The sequence below is a fragment of the Geotrypetes seraphini genome, chromosome 3 (genome assembly GCF_902459505.1).
Source record: "Geotrypetes seraphini chromosome 3, aGeoSer1.1, whole genome shotgun sequence".
Lineage (NCBI taxonomy): Eukaryota > Metazoa > Chordata > Amphibia > Gymnophiona > Dermophiidae > Geotrypetes > Geotrypetes seraphini.
The window spans coordinates 387766172-387780240 of record NC_047086.1 but is presented as its reverse complement, the minus strand read 5'-3'; the positions used below and the strand labels follow the sequence as shown (position 1 = coordinate 387780240).

Sequence of the window (14069 nt, the reverse complement as noted above, 5' to 3'; positions counted from 1 at the left end):
TAGGTATCAATGCAACCACTGGTTGTTATGGAAGAAGTCTGGGAATGCAAACTTCTAAGGTTCATATGTCAGAAGATTCCCTAAATTTCTTTCCATTTTACTTTACCTTGATTGTTTCCAATCAGCATAAACACTCGAGGAAAGATTAGGTTCTTACCTAGCTAATCTTCTTTCTTGTAACCAGGGGCTAGACATACTAAAGTCTCTGATCATCTAACGATCGTCACTAAACCGGTTTTGTGACTGATCGAATTTGCCGACCTGAAACACAAAACGGGACACTGCGTGGTTTTCCGAGCGTTCACTCATTCTTCATGTAAATGAGATCATTAATATTAAAATGCCATGCAAACTAGCCAACCGATCAATGCTCATGAACAAAAATTAGCGATCAATTCTAGCGACCCCCCCCAAAAAAAAAGACAAGTGAAGACCAGTCACTTCCATGTCTTACTGACAGCTCAGCCTTGAAATCAATATATTAATAAAATGTATAACCTTTATAACATGAATTAAATATTTACAACAGTGTGTTATATGCGCGTTGTGAGCATATATGTTGAAGGCGTGTTTATGCATGCCCGTTAACAGCGTAAAGTTTACGAAAGGGTGGAAAAAAGATGGCGGCAAACGATAGATGAAAATTTTTGTTTCTCGTGATTAAAATATGTACGAATTGGCCAGAACTTTTTTTTGTACAGCACCCTCATTTATTTACCACATTTGCATAGTCTGCTGCTACCTCTCTGCCCCTTCCCTACGGCCTCGCATTGGCTACTTTTCGCTTTTGCAACAGCTTCTTCCAACAGCTCCAATAAAGAAGAAAATCTTTACAGGCAGTGTTTATAAATCGCTTAGAGATAAGAATGTTTTGCCTTCGACGCAAGGCGATGATGTATGCATATGACGCACTACAATAAGCCATGCCTATGACTGACGTAGTATATCTTGGCGCATGCGTACATTGTGGCTGTATCGACTGGACTATTCTGCACATGTATCTAAATTGCTCTCACAGCGACTGATCGGACAGGATTACTGCGAACCAACGCGCAAATCATTTGCATGCAAACTTGTTGGAACATCAATTGCTGTTTCAGAATCGGCCAAAAAAAATCAGCCCAAAGAAACCCGCACAATCTTAGTGACCGTGTTTAGTGCATCTACGCCCAGGACTGCTAGTCTTGACCATCAGGTTTTAACCCCCACTAGTTGCAAGGGTTCTAGAGAGTCCATTGTTTATGTTCATGCTCCACCTTGATGGGATGAGCTCCGCTCTCCTCAGTTGGTACCAAAGCTTCTAGTGAGTCCTAGAATGCAAATAAAAGAGAGGTGCTGGGAAACTCTCTGAAACTACATAAGTCTGTTCTGCTCTAAATACAAACATTAAACAACAGTGCTTTTAAAACCACTACTAAACGAAACAAAGAAGGTGGTAATAAACGGAACCAATAGAGTGAATTCTTCTTCATTCATGACCCTACCAGGCAAGCGATGGAAACAAGATATCTGAGTAAGCAGACATGTCTGAAACAGAAAGCAGGGTGTGCGTCAAGACTACCAGTCCTGGTTACAAGGAAGAAGAATAGCAAGGTAAGAACCTGATCTTTCCTTCTTATGTAACAGGACTGGTAATCTTGACCATCGGGACATATCAGAGCAGTCCTCAATTCCTAGGATGGGACAGATGAGCCTGCTGCAAGCACAGAAGACCCAAAAGCAGTGTCCAGCCCTCTGTAAAACTTAGTGAATATGTGGAGATTGGACCGAGTGGTCTCACCTGTGGAAATTTGCAGGGTGGCCACTTGGTCCAAAGTGGTCACCCTGCAAATCTCTGCAGGTGAGACTGCTGTAGACTCTGCCCAAGATGACATAATGGTGCGAGTGGAGTGCACCTTCTCTGCCACTGGAGACTGCTTTCTGCTGCCAATATAGGTGAAAGATATAGCCATCCTGATCCACCTGGATATGGTCGCTTTAGATGCTAGCCTCCCCTGACGTGCTACATCTGTAAGCACGAAGAGGCGATCAGACAGCCGGAACTTGGTGGTCACCTCCAAGTAACAAATCAAAATTTATAGCACATCCAGAACTTTCAACACACTGTTTTCTTAACTCTTGTAGGTGTGAAAGCTGGGAGTCACACCTGCTGGTTGAGGTGAAAATTGGACACGACTTTCAGTAGGAAGGAAAGGCCATTCGAATCGAGATGCTCCCATGCTCTTCTTGCTGATATCACAGCCACTAGGAAAACTGTTTAAACTGTCAAATCAATCAGGGACACCTCCTCCTAAGGTTCATATGGGGCGTTGCAAGTGCCTGCAGAACCAAATTAAGGCACCAAGATGGAAAAGGCTGTTGCATTGGAGGGCAAAGATGCAAGACTCCCTTCAAAAATCTGGGTACATCTGGATGAGATGCTAAAATGCACTTGTTGAATTGTGTTCCGAAGCAGGAAAGGCCGGCTATCTGTACCTTGAGAGAGCCAACCACCAGGCCCTTCTTCAGATCTTCCTGAGCACCACTGAAACTGATGTGGTCACTGGGTCTAAGCAATGTTGCTTGAACCAGGGACCTGATACACTTCCAGGCCTTCGTTAACATGGACTGCTTCTTAGCCCTCAGGAGCGTGGCAATAACCTCAGGTGACTAGCCTTTATGCTCTAAGGCTTTGTGCTCAAGAGCCATGCTGTAAGACCAAAGCACTCCAGATCCTCCAGTGCGATCCTCCTGTGAGATGAGATTCGAATGACAAGGAAGCCTGTGAGCCATGTGCCTCTACAGACATACTAAGTCTGTATGCTATGGCAACCTTGGCAAATCTGGAGCTACCAGGATCACTCGACATTGGTGCGTTCTGACTTGCCAAAGAACTCTGCCTATCACTGGCAGCAGGGAGAACACATACAGGAGCTCCTCTTCAGGCCAGACCTAGAGTGTCCAGGAAGAAGAACCTGTTCTGTGCCATCTCAAAATGGATTCCCAGGTATTCCAAGGACCGATTTGGGATCAATTGACTACCCAGCCCAACATCTGCAGGAGTTCGACCACTTGCTCTACGCCGTCACTCCCTTGTCCCTCGAGAGTACTCTTACATGTACAAGCCAATCGCCCAGGTAAGAATGCCCCTGAATTCCCAGCTTGCGGAGGTGTGCTGTCACAACAATCATCACCTTGGTTCATGGAGCTGTTGCTAGGCCAAAGAGAAGAACAGAGAATTGGAAATGTTTGACCAGAATATGGAACCTCAAGAACTTTCTGTGAGATGTAAAGATGGGAATATGCCAGTATGCCTCTGTGAGATCCATAGAGATAAGGTATTTCCCCCGGTGCAACCGAGACAATGACCAATCACATCATTTCCATGCGGAAGTGGGTAATATTGAGGGCTGCGTTGACTGACTTTAGATCCAGAATCAGTCTCCATATCCTAAGTGGTTTTACATTCAGGTATTTCATCCCCTGGTTCTAAGGCCACAGCATTAACCATTAGGCTACTCCTTCACTCCTAGAACAGCATGAGATGTTGCTTGTGTCAAAGATGCCTAGATCAAAAGGAAATGACTTTTGCAAAACTTCAGCAACTAAGCACAGAGAAAAATAGAAATTGCAGAAAAAGATTGAAGATTTGACCAGCAAAGCAACTCTAACATGATGGAGAAGTGGGGTAGGGGAGGAGGAAGATGAAGAACAAGAGACCTCAGCAAGAGATCTGTTGTTGGTGGGCAGCATTCATCAGATGCCTATCCCCTCCCAGATCAGGACAAGTAATGCTGAATTAAGCAATGTTCACCTATAAGTATATCCATGGTTGAAACAATCTGTTCAGCTGTCTAAAATGTCTGAGACAATTTGGCAATCAGCCTGGTCTGTGATGAAGGGCCAGAGTGTGATGTGCAAAATATGACATGACCCTTTAGAGGTCATGTTGCCCCACCACCCCCTTCCCCTTTCTGAATCTGCATGTTGTAGCGTGGCCGGCCCTTGGGCCTAGAGGTGACCGGCACACGCCTACAATACTGCCCTGGTGTGCTTCCCCAAATAGGAGGAAGTCCCTGTTGTGGGTACTATACTCTGTGTACAAAAGTCAGAATGACACAATTCAGGTAAGTATCAACATAAAGAAATACTATTTATTGATCATCCAGATAGAGCAAAAACAAAAATGCAGGGAAACAAGTCCAAAAGTAACAGCAACTATAATGTCCCCAAAATAATAGTGTCCTCGCCAGCCTGGTCTGGTTCATGCTCAAGTGTTTAACTTATGTCCCAGGTAAGTCTTTAGTCCAAACCCAAACTCAGATCTGTACAATGTTACAGGGTTTCTCCCTTCTCTCCAAACATTAAAGAGCGGAAGGTTACTGGATTTGTCAATTCAGCTCCTTGGCAAAGCAAAGAACAAAAAATATAACACATAAAACACACTACCTGAAAGTCTGGCAAACCGGCACCAACCTTCAGAGTTTTCACGGCACTCAAAAGTACATTACCAATGTTGCTTAACTGTCTTTAAGCATTGTTCCCACAGCAAGCCAGCTAGCACATTAAAAAAAAATCCCTAAAAATAACAACTTTGCAAGTCAAACACACCGTCAGATCAGCTCACTTCCTTGGCTTTTAGTAAAGCAGGTTCTGGCAGAACACTCCATTCCATGTCTTCCAATACCTGGTTCTCCTGTGTTTGTTCCTCTGCGTCTGGGTTTATCATTTCCACATCTGTGGTTTCCTGGGCTGGTGGAAGTTCCTTCCACATGGGAACTTCCCTGGTCTCCTTCTCTCTCCAGGATAGCCAGTTTTCTAAATGTTCCAGCCAGCTTTCTAAATGTGCCACGCCCAGCCCTACTCGGGGGAAGGGCTTTCTTCTGCTGAGGCTGCCTTCTACCCTGTTTAGCCAGCCCTTTCCAAGATGGTGGATTTAAAGGGGTAAGACCTATTTTCACAGGTCTATGGGCCCCTGCTCAAACACAGCCTGCGCTTCCTGATCTTGTTCCTGGCTTGCAGGCACATAGTGATCAGCCCTGACTAATTTCACCGGGCGGTTTCTAAGGTTTTTCATTGGCACAAGGCCGGAACTGGAATCGGGCTTGTGACAATGTGCCCAATGGACCAACCTGCCCCCAAGAAAACATCACTTCAAGCAAATCCTTACATCAAACTAAGCCATTGCCTCTATCAAATAAATACAGATGTCACGAAAGTCATCCAAGCAGAATGAGGAGTAACAGAAGATGACAATGATAAGGAAGACAGCCTGAGAGGTTTCCAAGACGGTAGCTTATGTGGACTCCATGGTCTTCAGTTCTGAGTGAGATCAATCCATGTGGGTTAGTTAGCAATTCAGTCATCTAGAGACAGAGGTGGTTGAATAACTACTGTACTTACCAAAATCCATAAACATATCTCTGCTGTCTCTCTCTGTATCACTTTAATATAACATAACAATCGGCCTCTATACCACAGGTCTGTGAAGCTCTATGCGGTTTACAAAAGAAAAATTATACAATTGAATAAGAAAACTTAGTTACCCAGATATTTTGCAAACAGGTATGTTTTTAGGTGTTTCCTAAATTCTAAATAAGTACTGGAAATCATAATCAATCGGTCTAAATCCTTACCCCATAAGGCCGCCTGGTAAGACAATATGTGTTGGCGATTCTTTTTAAGCTTACATCCTTTTACAGATGGAAAAATAAAGTTTAAATGTAAACATCTAATGTGCTTACTTGTAGCAAAAGAAAATAGGTCAGTTAGATATTTAGGAGTCAATCCAAACTTTACCCTTTATAATAGCTTAGGATTTGGAGAAAAGGACGTTCCTGGTACTACTTAAAACTTGCCTATCTTCATTTCTTGCCCAACAAAGAATCTGCTTAGAAGTTAAAATTCCCTAAATTCATCTCTATTCGCTGCCTACAACAATCTGAGAGGTCTTGATACTCTAAAATAGATGCATGCAGTTAAATAAAAAGCACTATCCTTTACTAGTCAAATGTGATCCCTCTTTTCTATATGGTATACTTTACCTCATTATAAAAGGAACAAACGGTGCCATGCTGAGAGCTGAATAGGTCCCATCCATTGGAGAAGGGTACAGTTTACCCAGGATCAAAAGCAACAGGAACAAGCTGGGATGGAGCTTCAGTTCACCCATTTCACTAATTAAAAAAAGGAAAATGTACCTGAGCATTGTGTTGCAGTTAAGGCAATGGCTTAATAGCCTACCAGCATGCACCAAATTAAGAATTTACTCCGAAGATTATTACATAAGTAACATGATTCGTGTATTTTTCTTATTATGATAGTTAGTGGTCAACTAAAGAGCGTTTCTAAAAGCAGGTAGAATAGATGTGGATTCTTTCTGTCCTGCAAATAAAAGCAGCAAATGATCGATGACCCAGCCTGGCACACTGGACCTGAATGCTGACAACTTGAAAAATAACAATTCAGAAAACAGTTACATTATCAGACAGCTTAGACAACTAAACCCAGATCTTTATTTTATTCCCATATTAAAAATGCAACATACACCCACTATTTTTTTTTTAATGTGGAAATAAAGAAGTTTGTTTCATTTGCCAGCTTTCGCATATTACCCTTCAGTCTTTGCCGCAAGTACAGTAAAACCTAGGATTGTGAGTAACTTGGTGTGCGAGTGTTTTGCAAGACGAGCAAAAATGTTTCATTAAATTTTAACTTGATAAATGAGCGATGTCTTGCAATACGAGCACATATATGCACGGCACGTCATCACAACTGAGCCAAGGACGCTGCGAGGTCTTGCAATACAAGTACGCACTGTATACACGAGTCACAAAGGTTCTAAATGTACTACAGTACAGTATTTTCTATTAAAGTTTTTGGGTTGTGGAACAAATCGTCTTTGTTTCCATTATTTCTTATGGGGAAATTCGCTTAGATATACGAGTGCTTTGGATTTCAAGTATGCTCCCAACCATGGTTTTACTGTACAGTGGTACCTTGGATTACGAGCATAACCCGTTCCAGGAGCATGCTCGTAATCCAAAATGCTCGTTTATCAAAGCGAGTTTCCCCATAGGAAATAATGGAAACTTGCTTTGATGCGTTCCCCCCCCCACGAGAACCGGCATTCAAGACAAAATTTGGGCTCTACTATTACTATTAATTATTTCTATAGCACTACCAGATATACACAGTGCTGTACAGTCTCAAAAAAAACAGTCCCTGCTTGAAAGAGCTTACAACCTAAACAGACAAGACAGACAAACAGGATGTCATGGATACAGTTAAGGGGAACAGTTAATCTGCTGGCTGGGTTGGTGGGCAGAGGGGAGTCCAGGACAATCAAGTCATTGTGACATCACTGATGAGGTTGGCTCTTATTGGTGGAATGAGGCATTATGACATCACAATCTCAGCTCTGCTTCCCAAAGACTGAAACTCTTCACACTACTACTACTATGAATTATTTCTATAGCACTACTAGACATATGCAGCGCTGTACAGAGTCACAAAGAAGACAGTCCATGCTCGAAAGAGCTTACAATCTAAACCAGTGTATCTCAAACTGTGTGCCGAGGCACACTACTGTGCCTCCTGAGATTCCAAGTGTGCCACGGCACACTGAGGAAGAAGAGAGGCGCTTGCCAGCTGACTTCCCTATGCAGTACAGCGCCAGCGCTGCCCGATTCGCCAAAGGCCTGCATGTTTCCCTCTTCTCTCTAGCGTCCTCCGGCTTCCCCCCTGGCCTCCCGGTCTCACCTTTAAAGTTAATTACAGCAGCCTGCAGAGGATCGCCAGTAGGTAAAATGATTTTATTTTCAATATAGTGATTGAAATGTGTCAGTTTTGAGAATTTATATCTGCTGTGTATATATGAAAAATGAATGGAAAAAATGGCATTACAATTAGTAAAGGGGATTGGATCTGGGGCAGAGCTTGGGTGGGCCTAGGGAGGTCTGTGCTTGGGGCACTCAGTTGATATTTGTTAGACTTAGGGGCTACTTAGCTTGAAGTAGTTGAGAAACACTACAATCAGCTGGCAATCAGCTGGCGCCAGTGCCTCTCCTTCTCTCCGGCCCTCTTCCCTGCTGGCAGCCCCTACTGGCGTCTCAGGGCCCATCTGGAGGGCCTCTGCACATGCATGGACGTCGACGTGATGATGTCACGCATGTGTGTGATGTCATCACGGCGACGTCCACGCACTTCTGGGTGTCTCAAGCCATGGCCACTACCTTTAGTGTTCCCCAGCTCGAGAAAGTTTGAGAGACACTGATCTAAACACAAGACAGACAAACAGGATGTCATGGATACAGTTAAGGGAACGGTTAATCAGCTGGATGGGTTGGAGGGCAGAGGAGTAGGGTTAAGGATTGAAAGCTATATCAAAAAGGTGGGTTTTCAGTCTGCTTTTAAACAAGGGAAGGGAAGGGGCTTGGTGGACAAACTTGGGTAATTTATTCCAGGCATAGATGAAAGGAATGAAGTCTGGAATTGGCAGTGGAGGAGAAGGGTACAGCTAATAGCCGCTGATCTAAGGATTAGAGTTCTCTAGGAGGTGTGTAAGGAGGGAGAAGAGAGGAGAGATATTGAGGGGCAGCAGAATGAAAACACTTGTAGGTCAGCAATAGGAGCTTGAACTGTATGCGAAGGTGGATAGGGAACAAGTGAAGGGGTTTAAGGAGAGGGGTGGCATGAGTGTAGCGAGGTTGGCTCCCCATATGTACTATCTGTGGCTGATGTTTATGTAATCTGTGACCTGGATGGAAAAGGAACATTTATAAGAAGATTGATCCAGATTGTTTTGAGTTGTTCACAACCTTTTAAGTAATATCAAGATATCTCTTCTGCACTCTAGAGCAGTGCTTCTCAAACCAGTCCTGGAGGAATGCCTAGTCTCATCAGGTTGGAGTTGGGAACTGAAAACAGCAAAGCAGAAGGGATGGAATCTGGAGCTGGTCACAGAGGAGAAGGGTACAGATAAGAGAGACTTATCTGATGAGCGAAATGCCGGGGGAGGTGGGGGAGAGATGAGAGGTACCGAGAAGCTGCAAAGCAAACACACTTGTAGGTCAGTAAAAGGAGTTTGAACTGTATGTGGAAACAGAGAGTCAATTAAGTGACTTGAGACGGGTAATGTGGGCATAGCGACACTGGCAAAATATGAAGCGTGCAGCAGAGTTTTTTTTTTTGAACAGAATAAAGGGGAGAGAGATGGCTTAGCGGAAGGCTAGTGAGTAGGTTGCAGTAGTCTAGGCAAGAGGTGATGAGGGTATGGATGACAGACTTGGCAGTGCGCTCAATTCCTTGCTATGAATGGCACAGCTCTGTCTGTTGCTACTCGACCAACACTCAATATTTCCCCAGCTCACAATCTTCCTATTTTCATTTAGTATTTGATATTTTTTTTCCCAGTTTACTATTTCACTATATAGGACTGCCTATAGAGAACGATACATCTCCCTTATTCCCAAAACTTCATTGGTTACGCGTGAGCTAGTTGAGAGTAAAACCATGAATTTGTTCGTATGCCAGAGTGAAAAGAGTACCGTCTTCAACAGCAGAGCACACGCTCAATGACAGAACAAGAAACCAGAAGACATTTGGAAAGGTTAAAGTACAGAGAAAGCAGAGCCAGGGAGTTATACTGACTTCTATCCTTTCAAAAGACTCAGCTTTAACACTTTGATTGCTGAAAAAACCATATCAAGCGACAATTTTATTTAAAAAATCTCTCATTTTCTTACCTATCCATTGCGTTGGCTACATTTTCCAGCTGTTCAAGAAGAAAGGGATACAGACTTGGAAACCGGGAGAAAAATTCTCTTCCCGTCATTCTGCAGAAACAAAATGAATTAATGACTTTTCATATATGTGTGGTATTATCAATTACAGTACTTTACTTCCAGATACAGAAATATACCAATCAAGAATATTACCGTATTTTCACGCATATAACACGCGCGCTATACACGATTTTACAAACCGAGCATAACCATACGCATTATATGCGTGAGCGCGTTTTACAATTTGTTTTTTACATTGCTGGTTCCCCCCCGACGTCCGATTCATCCCCCAGCCCCCCCGCACTGTTTGCGGTGGAGAAGCAGCCTACCGTGGGTTCACGATGTCAGTGAGCCCTGCGCTGCTTCTTCTGCCGCAGTCCCGCCCCTTCTCTGCGCTGCTTCCTCTGCCGTGGTCCCACCCCTTCTCTGACGTCAGAGAAGGGGGGGAACCGCGGCAGAGGAAGCAGCCCAGAGAAGGAGCGGTACCGTGGCAGAGGAAGCAGCGCAGGGCTCACTGGCATCGCGAATCCACGGTAGGCTGCTTCTCCACCGCAAACGGTGCGGGGGGGCTGGGGGATGAATCGAACGTCGGGAGGGGGGTGCGTGCGGTCCTTCAGGGTGGGAGGGCCAGCGGTCCTTCAGGGTGGGGGGCCAGCTGTCCTTCGGGGTGGGGCATCAGACTTTCAGGGGGGGGGCGGGCCTTCAAGGGGGGGACAGGACTTCCGGGGGGGGGGGGGACAGGACTTCTAGGGCAGGGCGGCAAGAGGAGAGTCGGGGCGGCAAGCAGCATGCGCGGTATATGCGTATGTGTGCTATAAGTAAATTTATTTACATAAATGTTGTTTTCCCGCGCGCTATACCCATGTGCGCGTTTTACACGGGTGCGCTTTATATGCGTGAAAATACGGTAGTTCAGGATGCATTTTCTATTGGTTTCTTTTTTCCTATTGTGTTCTAGTTTGCAACAAAATTTTTTTCCATGCACATGAACACTAATTAAGGGTTCCTTTTACAAAGCCACGCTAGCGCTTCCCCTGAGGCAAATACATCGACGTCCATTCAATTCCTACGGGCTTCAGTGCATTTGCTGCAGGAGAAATCACGACTGTGGCTTTGTACAAGGGGCCCCAAGTATCTTAATTACATTTCTGAGACGAACATCAAACAAGACTGATAAGAAAAAAATTCCAATAAATTTGCAAATGAATTGGCTTCAAAGGACCAGTTAGAATAGTTCATATAGCTATACCAACCGAGGAGAAAAGACTCATTGATACTGTAAAATGCTTCTCATGCCTTATTAACCTTTGTTAAGACTTTTAACATAAATTTCAGACACCCGTTCATCAGCTGTCCTCTTAAAATTCATATCAACCCACTTCAAGCTGCTAAAGGGTACAATACGTGGGGCTGGAGTAGTAGCTAATGGTTACAGCAGCATGTCAAGAATCAAAGAATCCACAATTTAAATCCTATTTCTTTTACTAACCCTTTTCCGAAACCTTGGGCAAGTTACTTTCACCCTCCTCTGTCTCAGGCACAAATTTAGAACTAGCACATTTCAGAAAAACTAGCCCATCATGGTCATTGGTGCAGCAAGGATAGGCGACGCCTGGGGCTTCTCCGCCCTCTTCTCCGCCTCACCAGCCATGCATGCGCCTTCCCTCCCCCCTTACCTCTTTAACTTTGCCAGTGCGAGCAGCAACTTCAATCTGCTGCCCGCACTAGCTTCGGCTCTCCCTCTGATGTCACTTCCTGGTGCCACAAGCAGGAAGTGACTTCAGAGAGAGAGCCGAGGCCAGAGCCAGCAGCAGGCTGGAAATGCTTTTTGTGCCGGCGAAGAGTTAGAGGTGCAGTGGAGAAGGTGAAGGAATGTGCGGCAGGGCGGAGGAGATGCTGGCACCCCCAAGAAGATTGCACCAGGATTGTCCATCCCCCCACCCCTTACTGATCATGGTACTTCTAACAGACAACATCCAGGTGCCTGACACTGCATACTACAATCCGTGGCTTAATGGGGAAAAAAGCTTAAAAAGTATTTTTATTGTTAAAAATGGGAAAGTAAGTACCCGGACAGAAATACAGAAGAACACTGTGTAAAAGCAAACTCCTTTCATATTACAAAAACATTCAATCCAATCCAATGTAATGAAGCAAATATAACTGTACTAAAAGTCCACTTTCCTTCCAGAATTGTCAAGGGGAGAACATAACTATAATAAAACATATTTGCTGCATCTGAAAAAGGGAGAACGCAGATCTGTCGTTCTTGCTTTATTACTGCATTTTTCTCTTATATTAACAATTCTCTAGTAGCATACCTAGCACGCAGGTACACTTGTCCGATGGCTCTCATGGGATATCCTCTCTCCAAAAAATGTTTTTCCAGATCTTTAGCTGCTAATTTGAAATTTTGCAGGGAAGAACAAACCCTAGATGCTCTCAGGAACTGGCTCACTGGAAAATTAAATTTCAACTGGTAGGGATGGTGGCTAGAGAAATGCAGGAGGGTGTTGCAGGCTACTGGCTTTCTATAGAAATCAGTACCTATATTGTCATGTCCAAAAATTCTATTTGTTGAAGGTTATAGGTGATGGTGAACTGCAAACACAGTTGTCGTGCATTGATCCATGTTGCAAAATCCTTGAGATCTTGTTCAGTGCCATTCCACAAGAAAAATATATCGTCCAAAAATCTTTTTCCATAACAATATATTATGAAAGAAGATAAAAGGATATATTTCCCTAGTTTCAAATCGTCCAACATAGTATGTAGTAGCAACAGAGGGGGGCCAAAGAATCTCCCATCGCTACTCCTTGAATCTGCTGCAAGAACACCCCATCATATTCAAAATAGTTGTTGTCAATAACCCATTGAGTTAACTGCATAAGGAAGGGAGTGGAAATTCTTTGATCATTTCCTCTAGCTTGAAAAATTTCTTCTATTACCGATAGAGCACCTGCTTGGGGAATACGGGTATATAAAGACACCACTTCCAGGGAGACTAACTAAGTGTCTAGTAACAGGGTCATGGCTGAATGCATGATTAGATTTACCGTAGTAAAATAATAATAGCCAGATTTAAGCTAATCTTTTTTAATGGCAACCCGGTCATGGCTGAATGCATGATTAGATTTACCGTAGTAAAATAATAATAGCCAGATTTAAGCTAATCTTTTTTAATGGCAACCCGGTCGACATTGTATATCTAGATTTTCAGAAGGCGTTTGACAAGGTTCCACATGAACGACTACTTTGGAAAATTGCAAGCCATGGGATCAAGGGTGAAATACTCACGTGGATAAAAAAACTGGCTGGAGCATAACAGAGAGTGGGGGTAAATGGACATTACTCTTACTGGAAGATCGTCACCAGTGGGGTGCCGCAGGGCTCGGTGCTTGGACCCATGCTCTTCAACATCTTTACAAACGATCTGGACATTGGTACGATGAGTGAGGTGATTAAATTTGCGGACGATACAAAGTTATTTAGAGTAGTGAAGACGAAAGGGGATTGCGAAGAATTGCAACGTGACATAATCAGGCTCGAGGAATGGGCATCAACATGGCAGATGAGGTTCAGCGTGGATAAGTGCAAAGTGATGCATGTAGGTAACAAAAATCTCATGCACAAATACAGGATGTCCGGGGCGGTACTTGGAGAGACCTCCCAGGAAAGAGACTTGGGAATTATGATCGACAATTTGATGAAGCCATCTGCGTAATGTGCGGTGGCAGCGAAAAGGGCAAACAGAATGCTAGGAATGATAAAGAAGGGGATCACGAACAGATCGGAGAAGGTTATCATGCCGCTGTACCGGGCCATGGTGCGCCCTCACCTGGAGTACTGCGTCCAGCACTGGTCGCCGTACATGAAAAAGGACACGGTACTACTCAAAAGGGTCCAGAAAAGAGCGACTAAGATGGTTAAAGGGCTGGAGGAGTTACCATACAGCGAAAGATTAGAGAAACTGGGCCTCTTCTCCCTCGAACAGAGGAGATTGAGAGGGGACATGATTGAAACATTCAAGGTACTGAAAGAAATAGAATGGTTGTTCATCCTCTCCAATGTAGGGAGAACGAGAGGGCACTCTCTAAAATTAAAAGGGGATAGATTCTGTATGAACATAAGAAGTTCTTCTTCACCCAAAGAGAGTGGTAGAGAACTGGAACGCTCTTCTGGAGTCCGTCATAGGGGAAATCACCCTCCAGGGATTCAAGACAAAGTTAGACAAGTTCCTGCTGAACCAGAATGTACTTAGGTAGGGCTAGTCTCAGGGCGCTGGTCTTTGACCAGAGGGCAACT

At 44.1% G+C, this 14069-nt stretch overlaps 1 protein-coding gene across 2 annotated transcripts in view; it reads right to left on the bottom strand.

The window, feature by feature from the left end:
- THADA (THADA armadillo repeat containing) overlaps positions 1–14069 on the bottom strand; it is a 538115-nt gene that overhangs the window by 320736 nt on the left and 203310 nt on the right. For both annotated transcript variants that reach the window (XR_004538762.1, XM_033937269.1), the window contains exons 27-28: positions 9726–9815; positions 6024–6155 (exon numbers count right to left, since the gene is read on the bottom strand). Coding sequence is in view for 1 of the 2 variants with exons in the window: in XM_033937269.1 (XP_033793160.1) it covers positions 6024–6155; positions 9726–9815 (222 nt within the window). In the remaining variant the exon portion in view is untranslated. The remainder of the gene's footprint in view (positions 1–6023; positions 6156–9725; positions 9816–14069) is intronic.